At 31.2% G+C, this 14,286-nt stretch overlaps 1 protein-coding gene and 1 pseudogene across 1 annotated transcript; both read left to right on the forward strand.

The window, feature by feature from the left end:
* The first annotated feature begins 1,534 nt into the window (after positions 1-1,534).
* Positions 1,535-4,081, forward strand: LOC131658199 (uncharacterized). Its single transcript, XM_058927522.1, has 2 exons — positions 1,535-2,031; positions 3,424-4,081. Exons 1-2 carry the CDS (start codon positions 1,535-1,537, stop codon positions 4,079-4,081), a joined length of 1,155 nt encoding a protein of 384 aa, XP_058783505.1.
* Positions 4,082-5,207: 1,126 nt separating this feature from the next.
* LOC131655950 (cytochrome P450 94B3-like) lies at positions 5,208-6,836 on the forward strand (annotated as a pseudogene).
* Positions 6,837-14,286: the final 7,450 nt, after the last annotated feature.

Below are 14,286 nucleotides of genomic sequence, written 5' to 3' on the forward strand. Positions count from 1 at the left end.
TATTATTTTGTAAATGTGTATTCATCATGTTCTTTGTCTTTTAAGCGCTCTTTGTGGAAGGTTTTATTGGAGTTGAAACAAAAGAATAAGGACGGGGATTGGTTGATAGGGGGAGACTTTAACACTATTAAGAAGAGGAGTGAGAGAGTTGGGGTTTCTCTTTCGTTCAATAATACGGAATGGAGGGAATTTTCTGAATTTATCGAAGAATGTGGTTTGGTTGACATCCTGTATATAGGAAAAATATAGTTGGTTTAGTGGAGATGGGAAAACAAATAGTAGGTTGGATCGTTTTCTTTTTGACGAAAATATTGTTTCTTCGTGGGGAGTAGTGGGACAACTTATCAGGCTAATGGATGTGTCAGATCATTGTCCGGTTTGGTTGGTTGTTAACAAGGAGGATTGAGGACCTAAATCGTTTAAGTTTAATAATGAATGGTTTTATAATAAGGACTTTTTAAGGTTTGTGGAGGTAAAATGGAAGGCGATAATGGTGAGTGGTAGAGGTGACTTTGTTTTGAAGGAGAAGTTTCGTCTTATCAAGGATAGGCTCCGTTGGTGGAATAAGGAGGTGTTTGGCAAGTACGATTTAGAAGTTGAGGAAGGAGTTAGAGAGTTGAATGAGGCGGATGATTGTGATTATTCTAGTGAGGAGGTTCAAGTAATTAAAAGGAAAGCTAGTAGTAGATTTTGGTTGAATTTAAAAATCAATGAGAACATGCTCATTCAAAAATCTAGATTAAAGTGGTAAATGGTGGGGATTCAAATAGCAAATATTTTCATAGAGTAATGAGAGAAAGGAGAAGGAGGAATCACATTAGCTCTATTTCTACTAGTGCCAGTATTATCGATAAAGTGGAGGAAGTGAAGGAAGAAGTGAAACGTCATTTTAATGAAAAGTTCAAGGGGAGTAGTTTTTATAGACCGGTGTTGGAAAATGTTGTTTTCAAATATTTAAGTTTGGAGGAGAGTGCCTCTCTCGAGTTACCTTTTTCTGAGGCAGAAATAAAAGAGGCGGTTTGGAGTTGTGAAGGGTCCGGGTCCGGACGACTTTTCTCTTCTTTTTGTTAGGAAGTGTTGGTTTTTCTTAAAGGAAGATTTTATTGCTTGTTTAAAATATCTTCATTCGGGAGGTATTATTTCTAAGGCCATTACTTCTTCTTTTATTTCTTTGATTCCTAAGTCATCAAATCCTTTGGGGTTGGATGATTATAGGCCTATTTTTTTGGTGGGTTGCATTTATAAAGTAATTTCTAAGTTATTGGCCGGGAGACTCAAAATCATTTTGCATTCCATTATCTCTCCTAGTCAAAGTGCTTTTGTTCTGGGCTGCCAAATGCTTGGTGGGGTTCTAGTTTCTAACGAATTGGTGGATTATTCTTCTAAGGAGGGAAGAGATTGTCTCCTTTTTAAAGTGGATTTTGAAAAGGCATATGATAAGGTGAGTTGGAACTTTCTTAAATTCATGATGAAGATGATGGGGTTAGGGGAGGTTTGGATGAAGTGGATGGAAACGTTAATTTTTTCTAGTAAAATGTCGGTTTTAGTTAATGGTAGTCCCACTAAAGAGTTTGTTGTTGAGAGGGGGCCTTGCCAAGGTGATCCTTTATCTCCATTTCTTTTTGTTATTGTAGCGGAAGGGCTTAAAATTATGGTGAACAAGGCGGTGGTCAACGGGGGTTTTGTAGGCTGTTATGTGAATAATAAATACTTTGTGGATGTCCTCCAATTTGTGGATGACACTTTATTAGTTGGAGATGGTAGTTGGAAGTATCTGTGGGCGACTAAAGCGGTTTTAAGAGGTTTTGAGATGGTGTCGGGCCTTGGTATAAATTTCAATAAGAGTAAGCTTATTGGGATTGACATAAATTCTCGTTTCATGGATGTGGCTACATCTTTCCTTGCTTGCAAAATGGAGGAGAAGGACTTCACTTTTCTTTGTATTTGCATTGGCTCTAATCCAAAAAGAATGCATTTTTGGAATCCTTTGGTGGAAAAAATTAGGAAGAGATTGAGCTCTTGGAAAGGAAGGTGGCTTAGTTTTAGGGGTAGGTTTGTTCTTTTGAAGTCGGTTTTAGGTAATTTACCTATTTTCACTTTTTCTTTTTACTTGGCTCCTAAAAAAGTGATTCGGGAAATTAATAAAATTCAAAGTAATTTTCTATGGTCCGAAACGGAGGAGAAAAGAAGTTTTCATTGGGTGAGATGAGAATATGTGTGTCTTTCGGTGGACTGAAATTCTGGACTCAGACACGCGATGTCTTACAGGATGTCACGACATCACTATCTGAATGTTTTTAAACAAATGAACAAAGTGTAAACAGAAAACAACACAGGAAAATTGTTAACCCAGTTCGGTGCAAACACACCTACATCTGGGGGCTACCAAGCCAGGGAGGAAGTCCACTATAAGTAATATCAATTCAAGGTAATACAACTCAATATTATGCCTTTCACTTAATATCTACCCAATGCAACTTCAATCTAAACAACTTAGACCAGAGATCCTACTCACTCCCCCTCAATCACAGCAGTGATGAAGAACTAACAGACGAATAACAAAAGAAGACACTCTTCAAAAACACAACTTGATCTTGCTTAAAAGCTTTGATCAAGTACAATAGTACTCTTGCTTAAAAGCTTTGAGTACTTCTTACAACTCAAAACAAAAAACACCTAGACCAAGACATTCATCATGATGATTGTTTGGCTTACAAGAAAACTAAATCAAAAAGAGCTCTAACAGTTTCTCAACCAAAAACCCCTGACGGCAACAGCAGCACCTGCACGGATTAAATAGCCTTCAGACAATACAGCAACTGGGCCTTGGATCCACAAAATAGTTTTTGCCCTAATTAAAACAAATCTCCATTACACAAGGAACTCATAATAGTAATCATCCAAGACGTCCTTGAAACAGATCAGAATCCATTATTACCAAATATAGCGCATAAGGTCTTATCAGATCATACAATCATAAGTAGTAATAGAAAATAACGAACAGCTGCGAATGTCATGACATCGGCCCTGACATCAGGTAAAGGCCTGCATAATGAAGGACTTCACAACAACAGAAAGCATGTCATGACATTGTTTTTGACATGATAGAACCACAATTAGTTTTACCAAAAAATACAGCCAATCAACAACATCTACATGGACGAAGGTGGTTTAGGATTGAAGAATTTAGAGGTTTTTAATTTGGCTCTTCTTCATAAGTGGAAGTGGAGAATTTTGGAGGATTCAAATTCTATTTGGTATAGGATGCTTAAGGCTCGTTACGGCGACATTAAGCTCCGGATGGTGGTTGAAGGAGGAAAGCACGATAATTATAGTTCGAAATCCGTTTGGTGGACAGATATCTTATCTTTAGAGAAGAGAGTTTCCGGGTTTTTTCTGCGAATAATTGCTCTTTTGATATAGGAGATGGCTTTTCGACTTCCTTTTGGCATTCTTTATGGATGAAGGAGGTATTATTAAGTTATTATTTCCGTGTTTATTTGCTATTTCTTATTTACAAGAAGTATATGTTGCTTGTGTGGGAGTTTGGGATGAAGGAGAATGGAAGTGGAATGGTCTCGGTATTTCTCACGTGCCGGCGGATTTAAAGTTGCAAGAGGAGGAACTTCGGGCGCTGCTTCAGCATCACTGCCCCTTGGCTGCCAATACGGACAACAACGATCATCTTGACTGGGTGGTTTGGCTCCGGCCTGGACAAGATTCGTTCTCGGTCTCTTCGTGCTATTCGGTCATTGGTACCTCTTCCATGATGTATGACCCTCCAAGTAATTTTGATTTCGTTTATCCTCTTATTTGGAAGGTTGAAGTTCCACTTAAAATCAAAGCCTTTGGGTGGAGATGCTTCAAGTATAGGATTCCGACGAAGGATTTGCTTCTTCATCGAGGTATTTTATCTTCTACCTCTAATCTTGGTTGTGTCTTTTGTGAAGATTCCATTGAGTCGCCTATCCATCTTCTCTTATCTTGTCGTATGGCGGACGAGGTTTGGAAGGAAATGGCGTGTTGGATAGGATTAACTAACTATAAAGAGGGGGACTTTAAAGAGAGTTATTGGAGATGATGCTCTTTTTGTGCATTAAAGAAAGTGAGAAAAAGTAAAGTGGGGTGTGTTTGGTTGACAATCATTTAGTGCTTGTGGTTAGTTAGGAATGATATTATTTTTAGGAACACGGTTTGGAACACCCGTGATGTGGTGTGGAGTTGTAAAGCGGTCTTATGACGGTGGTCTTTTATAGGAAATATTTCTCATACCAATTGTAAATTTTATGAGTTCGACAAAAGTCCTTTGTTTTACTTAAGTGAGGTCTCAATTGGTGGGTAATTTTTCTTTCGGGGTTTTTATTCCGCTTCGTCTTTTGTAATCTTGTTTGGTGAACTTTTGTTCCCTTTAATGAAATCTTGCTTTAAAAAAAAGAGTGAATTTATGAAAATAAAAAAAGAAAACTAAAAATAAAATGATTTATACTTAATAATTATTTCCTTTTTATTTTTTTCCTTTGTGTTTTTATAAATTTTTTTCCTATGTTTTTTATAAATTTTTTATAGGTTGGTTTATCTCCCCGGTTTTATTTTCTCTCTCTATTTTTAACTTAAATAACAACAACAACAATAATAATAATAATAATAATAATAATAATAAATTTTATTTTACTATTTTTCATATTTTAATAAAAAATGAGAATATTTAACGCTTACAACCTAATCTATTAATTTATATTATTGTATTAATCCTACTAAATTTTCATTTTCCATCCTAAATATTCTAGAAAATCATTTACGTTTAGATTAAATAGAAGTTTAATCAATTTATAAATTAAGTCTTAGAGTTTTTTTTTTTAAATAGAAAAAAATTATTATGAATTTGAATTAATAGTCAAAAGTCAAAAATATAAAATTTATTACTTATCTATTAGTTGAGTTAGGTGAATATTTTTTATTTTAAAGAAATTGTATTTGATAACTATTTAAGAAAAAAATAATTTTTTAAATTTATTATAATCAAAATATTTAATCTAAAAATAGTCTAGATACATTATTTATATAATAAATAGAAAAAATTAAACTTTCTTTTATAAATAAGAAACTTTAGCAATAGATTTATTCATTGTTTTGAAAAATGGACAGATGCGGACTCATACATATATGCTTGGCATATTGCTCTCAAATTAAAACCTATATCCTCTCAACTCAAAAACTTACACCGTTTCACCTACCCGCTATGTTGTGGTACTCCATTTTCTTGGCTCTTCCCATTCTCTTATTTCTCTTTCAGAGACGTATAACAAATCGTAGCCCTCCCATTCACACCCTTCCTTCATATCCAATCATAGGTTGCCTTATCTCTTTTTACAAAAATCGCCACCGTCTTCTAGATTTTTATATCCACCACCTCTCCCTATCTCCAACTCAAACCATTCTCTTCAACCGTCTCGGCGCCCGCCGAACCATCTTAACCGCAAACCCTCTCAACGTCGAATACATCCTCAAAACCAATTTCAAAAACTACCCTAAAGGGAAACTCATAAATGAACTCCTCCACGACCTTCTAGGTGGCGGTATATTCATTGTAGACGGAACATTATGGTCAGATCAGCGCAAACTACTCAGCCATGAATTCACCACGAGATCTCTCAAAGATTTCGTTGCCAAGACTCTTGAAGATGAAGTTCAACAAAGACTTATTCCGTTGCTTGAATTGGCTTCTAGTCGTAACCTTGTAGTTGACATGCAGGATATCTTGACGAGACTCACGTTTGAAATTGTGTGTAAAGTTTCACTTGGTTATGATCCTTGTTGTTTAGATTTATCTAAACCTTTTCCACCTCTTTTGTCTTCGTTCGACAAAGCTACGGAATTATGTGCGATGCGCGCAGCTTCACCAATTCAATTGATTTGGAAGATGAAGAGGATGTTTAATGTAGGATCAGAGAAATCACTTACAGAGGCTGTTGAAATCGTTCATGAATCGATGATGGAGATAATAAAAAATAAGAAAAAAGAAATGAATGAGAACAAATATGTTAGTGGGAGTGATTTGTTGACAAAGTTGTTGGAGGCAGGGCATGATGAAATCTTGGTGAGAGATATGATTACTAGTATCGTCCTGGCAGGGAGAGACACGACGTCAGCAGCAATGACATGGTTCTTTTGGCTGTTGACAAGGAATCGTAGCATAGAGGAAGTGATAGTGAAGGGAGTGAGGGAAGCTTTTGGAGGAAAAAATAACAAGAATGATTTTGAGTTGATGAGGTCTTTTGATTATGATGATTTGAAAGAGATGAAGTATTTGAAAGCTTGTTTGTGTGAGTCAATGAGGTTGTATCCGCCGGTGGCATGGGACTCGAAGCTCGCCGCGAGCGATGACGTGTTGCCGGACGGGACTAAGGTGGTAAAAGGTGATAAGGTGACTTATTTTGCCTATGGATGGGGCGGATGGAGGCATTATGGGAAAAGACTGGGATGAATTTAAGCCAAATCGGTGGTTTGAGGAAGAGGATAGTAATGGAGTTTTGAAGCATGTGAGTCCTTATAAGTTTCCTGTTTTTCATGCTGGTCCGAGAATATGTCTTGGGAAAGACATGGCTTTTATTCAAATGGAATATGTTGTGGCTTCAATTCTCAACCAGTTTGAAGTTAGGCCTGTGTTAGATGACCAGCCAGTGTATCTACCATATCTTACTTCTCATATGGCTGGTGGGTTCAAAGTGAGGATCCATAGGAGAGTTTAAAATGGATTATGTGTGTTTTATGTTCGCTGTGAGAGTTTGTTCCGAATTCAACTTTTATTTATGCTAATAATGTACTAGTAGTTTTGAAAAGAGAAAAAATTTTATTTTTAAATTTTGTTAAATAATTAATATATGTGATTTATATATTAAATTAGTTATATTATTTATTCAATAAATTTAAAAATAATTTTTTCTTATAAATAGGATAATAGGAAATAAAATATATTTCTATTGATTTTTAATCTATTTTGCTTTTAACTTTTTTTCATTGTAATTTTATTTTCTATGATTTTTACACATTATGTTTTTCTTTTTTGGTCTAGTACACATAATGTTTTTACACATGCATATGAATCTATGCACTAATTTAAATTCAAAAAGATAATTTAGTTAACATGAATTTACATTCCGTGAGATTAAGTTTAATAAACTTGCGAATAAAATTAGGTTAATAAACTCACAAAGAACTCATGAATAAAACTATATTTAATTAAAATATATTTTGTAATAAATTTAGTTAAAATGTTTATTTAAAATTAAAAAATAAATAAATATATCTATACGAAAGTTGTTGGATTTGTTTTAAGAAAAAGTTTATATTAAATATTTATGAGTGTCTAGAACATCAATGGTTAAGTTAATTTGTATAAAATAAAATATGTTAAAAATTTATTTACTTTTAAAAACTTTTTTTTTTTTAAATTTTATCATTATGGATTTGGTTCATCTCCTCTAGGTAGAAATGAGAATAAACAGAGTTAGACTTGGTCAAGAATAAGTCTTACCGGTTAAATAATTGAAAATTTAAATTTAATTTATAATATTTTAAAAATTTACTTTTAAACTAAAGTCTGACATTTTCAAAAGTTTGATCGGTCTATTAGCCTACTAAAAATTCTATTTCATTTTAATATAAGTAAATATACAATTTAACTAATGTTTAAATAGATTAACAAATTAAAAGAATAATAAAATTATATATTTTTTGCATTGACTTATTTGAGATTGTTTAGTGACATAAGTTTTGTGTAACTTTTAAAATATATAAAAACAACTTATGACATTTTTTATGATATTTTTTCACCTTATTTTCATAAATTATTATAGATAATTAAACTTTATTTTTGTATTTTAATTTTAAATAAAAAATATCATATAATATCATATAATATTAATAAATTTATCATATTTATTAAAATAAGTTAGTTTGATATAAATTTTTTAAAAAATTAATAGTATGTGACCTAGTCTATTTTTAACTAAGCTTTTAAAACAAAGTTAGGCCTTTTTATTTAAAATAAAGTTTAGTCAAATCTGACTTTATGTAAGTTAGGCCTTCTATTGGTGGGTCTAATTTTAAAGTTTTATAATATTATCTTATACATAAATTATTACTAATAATAACGATAATAATATTAATGACCATTTTACATTAATTCTAGATGAAATATGAATTCTGTTTCTTCCCTCTCTATTTTAGACCAAATTTTTTAAAAGAATAAAACATCAGTATAATTTATATGATAATTTAAACATATTGAATAAATATTTTTTAAAATTAAATATTAAATTAAAAGATATTATCATATAGATCATATTTATAAATTTTTAAATTAATTTATAGTTATTTCATATTCAATAAGATATACGATGATTAATTATATATAAAAGTATTTAAATGGCCACATATATTTCAAGTTTTTGATGCCTTTCTTATATAACTTTTTATTTGATGGGATGCGAGTGAATAATTCACTTTATCTTTTCAAGTGGACAACATCAAGCATTAATGTTTTTAGTTTATGACCTAGTTTTTTTTTTAAAACTAAAACGACTGTTATATAAACTTAAAGACATTTTTTTAAAATAAATTCCATCGTAATTAGAGGTGGTAAAATGAGTTTATTCTATTAGATAGGTCTGTTTTGTCCGCATTTTAGTATGGGATGGATCAAGAATTCGGATCCTCATCTCCTAATGTGTCCGTCGCGCTTCACCATGTTTCTTCGCAGGTTTTTGCGGACATAGTCATTTACATAAACTTTTGTGTTTTTAAGCTTAAATGGTGCGGTCCGCAGATTTTTCTTGTCCGCCCTTACTATTTTGCGGAAAGGACCTATGTTTTAGGCTCGCCTCCTCAACTATGTCCGCCCCATTCCCTCCAATTTTTTTTTGAACTTTTACGAGACGGACATGCCCGTTTGCCACCTCTTATCCTAATACGTGTTTATGTAGATTAGATCATAAGTTATTGTTAGCTGGTCTAATTTTAAAGTTTTAAAATATTATCTTTTACATAAATTACTATAAATAACAATAATATTAATAATTATTTAATATTAATTTTAGACCAGATGAAATATGAAACTTGTTTCCTTATTTTGACCAAGTTTTAATAAAGAATAAAACATTAATTTAAATGATAATTTAAACATTATATATATATATATATATATATATATATATATATATATATATATATATATATATATATATATATATATATATATATATATATATATATATATATATATATATATATATATATATATATATATATATATATATATATATATATATATATATATATATATATATATATAGGGAATGTATCAAGTAGGAGGGTTTTTAAATAAGAGATAAGAGCATTCAATGCTAACCATTAGATTAATCAAGAGAGAGAAATAATAATTATATTAATATTTTAATTAATAATTTAATTTCTCTCTCTTGATTAATCCAATAGTTAGGATTGGATGCTCTTATCTCTTATTTAAAAATTCCTCCTACTTGATACATCCCATATATATATATATATATATATATATATATATATATATATATATATATATATATATATATATATATATATATATATATATATATATATATATATATATATATATATATATGAAAGATCAAATTACACTCGAAGAGTTACGCTATTAATTATACTCACTCAATAACTTCACATCGAATAACATTTTTTAAAATCAACCGTTGGATTGAAACATCCTATCATATATATCATATCACTCGCTCAATAATTTATAATTATTTATTATGTCATTGAATTACATCAAAATTAACGTTATATGAAAGTCTATTTTAACGTTAATCTATGGATAACCCAAAAGACATAATCGAAAACTCGTAGTGCCCATCAAAAGTTTAAAATTTTGTTTTGTGATTGTCTATTTGTATAACCCAAATTTAGTTGCAGCCTCACCTTAAATAAATCTTACTAAAAACAAAATGTAGATCCCAACTAATTAAAGAATTCATCAAATGTAGTGCACAATAATCTATACAAAAACACTAAGTACTATTTTTTTTTTGCACTAGTAGAACATGTGATGAGTAATGGCAATTGCTAGGTTTGATTTAGCCCTCTTGAAGCATGTCATCAATGATTGTGGTCATGACTTTACTTATGAGTGGGGATATCGACGAGGCTTAACATTTATGGGGGCAGTGTTCGAAGGGATGTGAGATATCATCTTATCTCATGAAAAAGAAAAGTTTCCCTGCGACACATTTGCACTCTAGAATAAACTTTTCATTATAATTAAATCATAAACCTTAAGCTTTGTGTTCTTTTTTTAGGCCGAAGCTTTGTGTTCTTTTCATTAATTAATAATTGGAATTATTTATGGTTTGTGGAATTTAATTGGAAAAGAATGGTTTATGGTATTGGACCATGTGTGATGTTAAGGAATGAGGGGGGGTGCTATGTTAGTAAAGGCCCTATTCTAATTAAAGGTTATTTTATAAAATAATAAGGAATTGGGAAGGAAGGAAGGGAACGTGAAAAGAGTTTGGAAAAAGGGAGAACATGAAAGAACTGGAGGATTTGGAACACGAAGAATGTGAAAGAGGAGCAGTAGAGGGAGAGAACAATCAAGAACTCTTGGCTAAGGTAAGGGGGGACTCTCTGGTTAACATTTCTTATCGCATTTTTAGATGATAATATTGATTAATTAGGGATGTCGTTTGAGTCAATTGATTTGTATGTTAGGTTAGGGATGTTATGATTGATGAAATTTCATGAATTGTTGGATTAAAATGTGTTATTTTGATGTATGATGATGTATAATGATGTAATTTGTGATTGTATGACTGTATCTGGTGCTTAGAGTCGATTTTGGGGCTTGAATGTGTGAAATCGCAGGGTCTGTCGCAGACTTGGGATTTGATAAAATCGCAGGTCCACTGAGCGAAGGACCCGACCTAGTTAGCTTCTGTCTAACTTCGCTAGAGGTCCGCTGAGCGGAGGTCTGAAGGAATTCGCTTCTGCCTCGCGTCGCTGAGCAAACCTTGCTGTGTAGAAAATTTTCCAAACTTTAAAATGATGTATCTTTTGAACCGTTGGCCTGTTTTGAGTGCCGTTTTGAGTATGATGAACTTCATAAAATAACCTATGTGTTTAAATGATGAAATGAGGTGTAACTTTTGATTATTTTAAACCATGATTTGCTTGTTTTGATGAATAATGTGTTGCGGACATATACGATGAGATAGGATGATACATGCTATGTTTAAAATATGAGTCGTATGATGATTTCTTTAATTGGATGGTGAATTTTATAAGATACTCTATGCGAGGATATGAATATGATGTGAACATTTTGTTAGTTTGATGGATGAAGTGTTGTTGACATATATGATGAAATGGGACAATATAAGATGCGTTTGAAAACATGATTATGTGATGATTGTTGAGAATTGTATAATGATGATTGATTTGAGTTGGAAGATGTGAATACATGTATGTTCTTTATGGATGATGATGATGATGAGGATTGATGTGAATACATGTATGTTCTTAATGATGATTATGATGATGATTGATTGTATTTGAATGATGCTAATGTATATAAACATACTTTGATGATAATGATGATGATGATTATGGTTTGAGTATTGGATGATGTTACTCATAGACTTGACGATGGTATAAGTATGTTTCATATATGTTTGCATTCATTCAGAATCATTTGTTGAGGGATGAATCCTGATGATGTGGGGATTCAGTGAAGGGCATAATTCCCATTGTGTGGAATTTGTGCTGGCAGGGCCGTATCTTGATGATGTTGGAACGGTCGGTGGGTTATTACCATTGATGATGTTTGGTACCACATGCATAATGTCAGTTCATTCATATGCATGATTTCATAACATGATTGAATGTGTTTTAGTGTTATGAATTGATGATGTGTTGGTTGCATGTTTTGTTGAATTGCCTGAATATAATATGATTGGGTGAACGATATAACTATGATGTGTTATTATTTATGATGCAATAATATTTGTTAATTGCGATGAGACTCACCCTTATATGTTGTTATTTCAGATTGAGGATAGCGGCTTTCGACTTGGTGAGGATTAGCTCATAAGTCAGTGTGTTAGTATAGCGTCAGGTGTCATGCTCTGATATTGTAACACTAGGGGAATGCTAGTTTAGAGTTTATGATGATACTCTATTTTGTTGTTATCGAATTAATTTTGTGAGATATTGCATAGATGATGTTATGCTTATCTGTTGATTAATGTTTCGCTATGTAGAAACATGATTTTGTTAAATTGATGATTCGTTCCTAAGTGAAGCATGACAATTGATTTATGATAAGTTGGTTTAAATTGAATTGTGGCACCCTTGTTTTTATGTTTTACTCTGAATTTTATTTAATTGCCGCGGAGTTTAGAAGGGTGTTACAATTCTAAGTTCAGATGGTCTTCCGGAGTTTGGGATAGGGTAAGGTGTTTTTGGTAATTTTGTTGGGTATTAGATGGACTATTGTTTTTCCTTGAGGGTCTAGTAAATTTAGGCTTTAATTTGTATATTTCAATTTAGCCCCAATTAGTTTAGCAAGTCCCCAACTTGTGAAATAGAGTAAAGACATTGGATAAATATCTCATTTCAAATTTCTCGGATTAAACCTGGTATGAAACAATTTAGGATTGTCTCAGGTGGTAATCATGATATTCTATTTCTTGATTTTTTTTAAATTGGCTCAATGTTAAAAAACAAAACCATGATGTCTTACCTTAAAGACTTGAGTTTGATGCTTTTCATAGGTTGAGAGACCCAAATGCAATTCCAGAGACCTACAAAAAGTGCTCCTATCAGTTAACAACTGGTTTTGAAGCATCCACTTATACCATCTTAGGGATTCCCCTTTCATATAAAAGTAGTCATGGGTAGTAGATTTTCTAAGAAAATGTTATAAAAAGAAACATTGTTTTGCTTAAAATAACCACTATAAAGCATCAGTTTCATCAAAAATCTCTAAGTCAATTTTGGGGGTTTTAAAAGAGGGTTATGGAATATTGTTATGATGCAGAAATTAGGAAAATAACGTGGTTGAAATGAAGTGGGTGTGATAACTATAAAAGCTAAGTATGTAGAGTTAGGGGTGCTCATGGACGGATAGTTAACCAAACTAATCCATATCTAATTAATAACTATTTACTATAATCGAATATAAAACCAATCCACATAAAATGTTATATTTTTACATAACTGATTATAAAACCGGTTTATCCCTAAGTATATTTTATGCCCAGTTTTAAAGTTATAATCAAATTTTAATTTAAAATCGGAGTCAAAAATTTGTATTATTTTGAGAGAAAAAAAACAATTTTTCATATTTTTGGGAAAAAAATTCGTATTTTCGAAAAAAATTGATTTTTCATTTTTTCAAAAACACTCAATTTTTGAAAAAATTTAATTTTGTTTATTCCGATAAAATACGATTTTTCGTATTTATTTGAAAAACTCAATTTTTTTTCGTATTCTTTTTAGTATTTCGGAAAGAACTCGATTTTTTACGAGTTTAGAAATAAAATTAATTTTTTTCGTATTTCCAAAAAACATCTAACTTTTTGTATTTATGAAAAATGATTTTTTTTTTCGTATTTAAAAAAAACTCTATTTTTTTGTATTTTCGAAAAAATTGACTTTTCATATTTCTAAAAAAACATCGATAAAAAGCGATTTTTACTATTTTTGAAAAAAATCGATTTTTTTGTATTTTTGAAAAAAACTTGATTTTTTTTGTATTTCCTAAAAAAAATCAATTTTTTATATTTTTAAAAAAACTCGTTTTTTTTTATGTTTTTAGAAATAAAATCAATTTTTTGTATTTTTGAATAAAATCAACTTTATCGTTTTTTTAAAAAATTATTTATTCGTATTTCTGAAAAAGTTGGATTTTTTAGAAAATATTTTAATTTAGTTTTTATTTTGGATATGGATGTCCAAAATATGAATTTGGTTAAAATCATATTTATAAAAGAGTGAAGGCCCATTTTGGTCCCTCACAAAAATTATAGAACCCAAATTAATCCCTTAGAAAAAAAAGACTATGTTTAATCCCTCACAAAATAAAACCGGGTCATATTAGTCCCTAAATCATTGGACTATTTCTAAACCTATGATGTGTACGGTTAATTTATCTACGTGGCATTAATATTTTTTTTTCACAAAATAGAAACAGAGAACTAGGGTTTTCTCTTTAGTCACTCTTCAATCTCC

Source organism: Vicia villosa, linkage group LG3 (genome assembly GCF_029867415.1).
Source record: "Vicia villosa cultivar HV-30 ecotype Madison, WI linkage group LG3, Vvil1.0, whole genome shotgun sequence".
NCBI classification, from domain to species: Eukaryota; Viridiplantae; Streptophyta; class Magnoliopsida; order Fabales; family Fabaceae; genus Vicia; species Vicia villosa.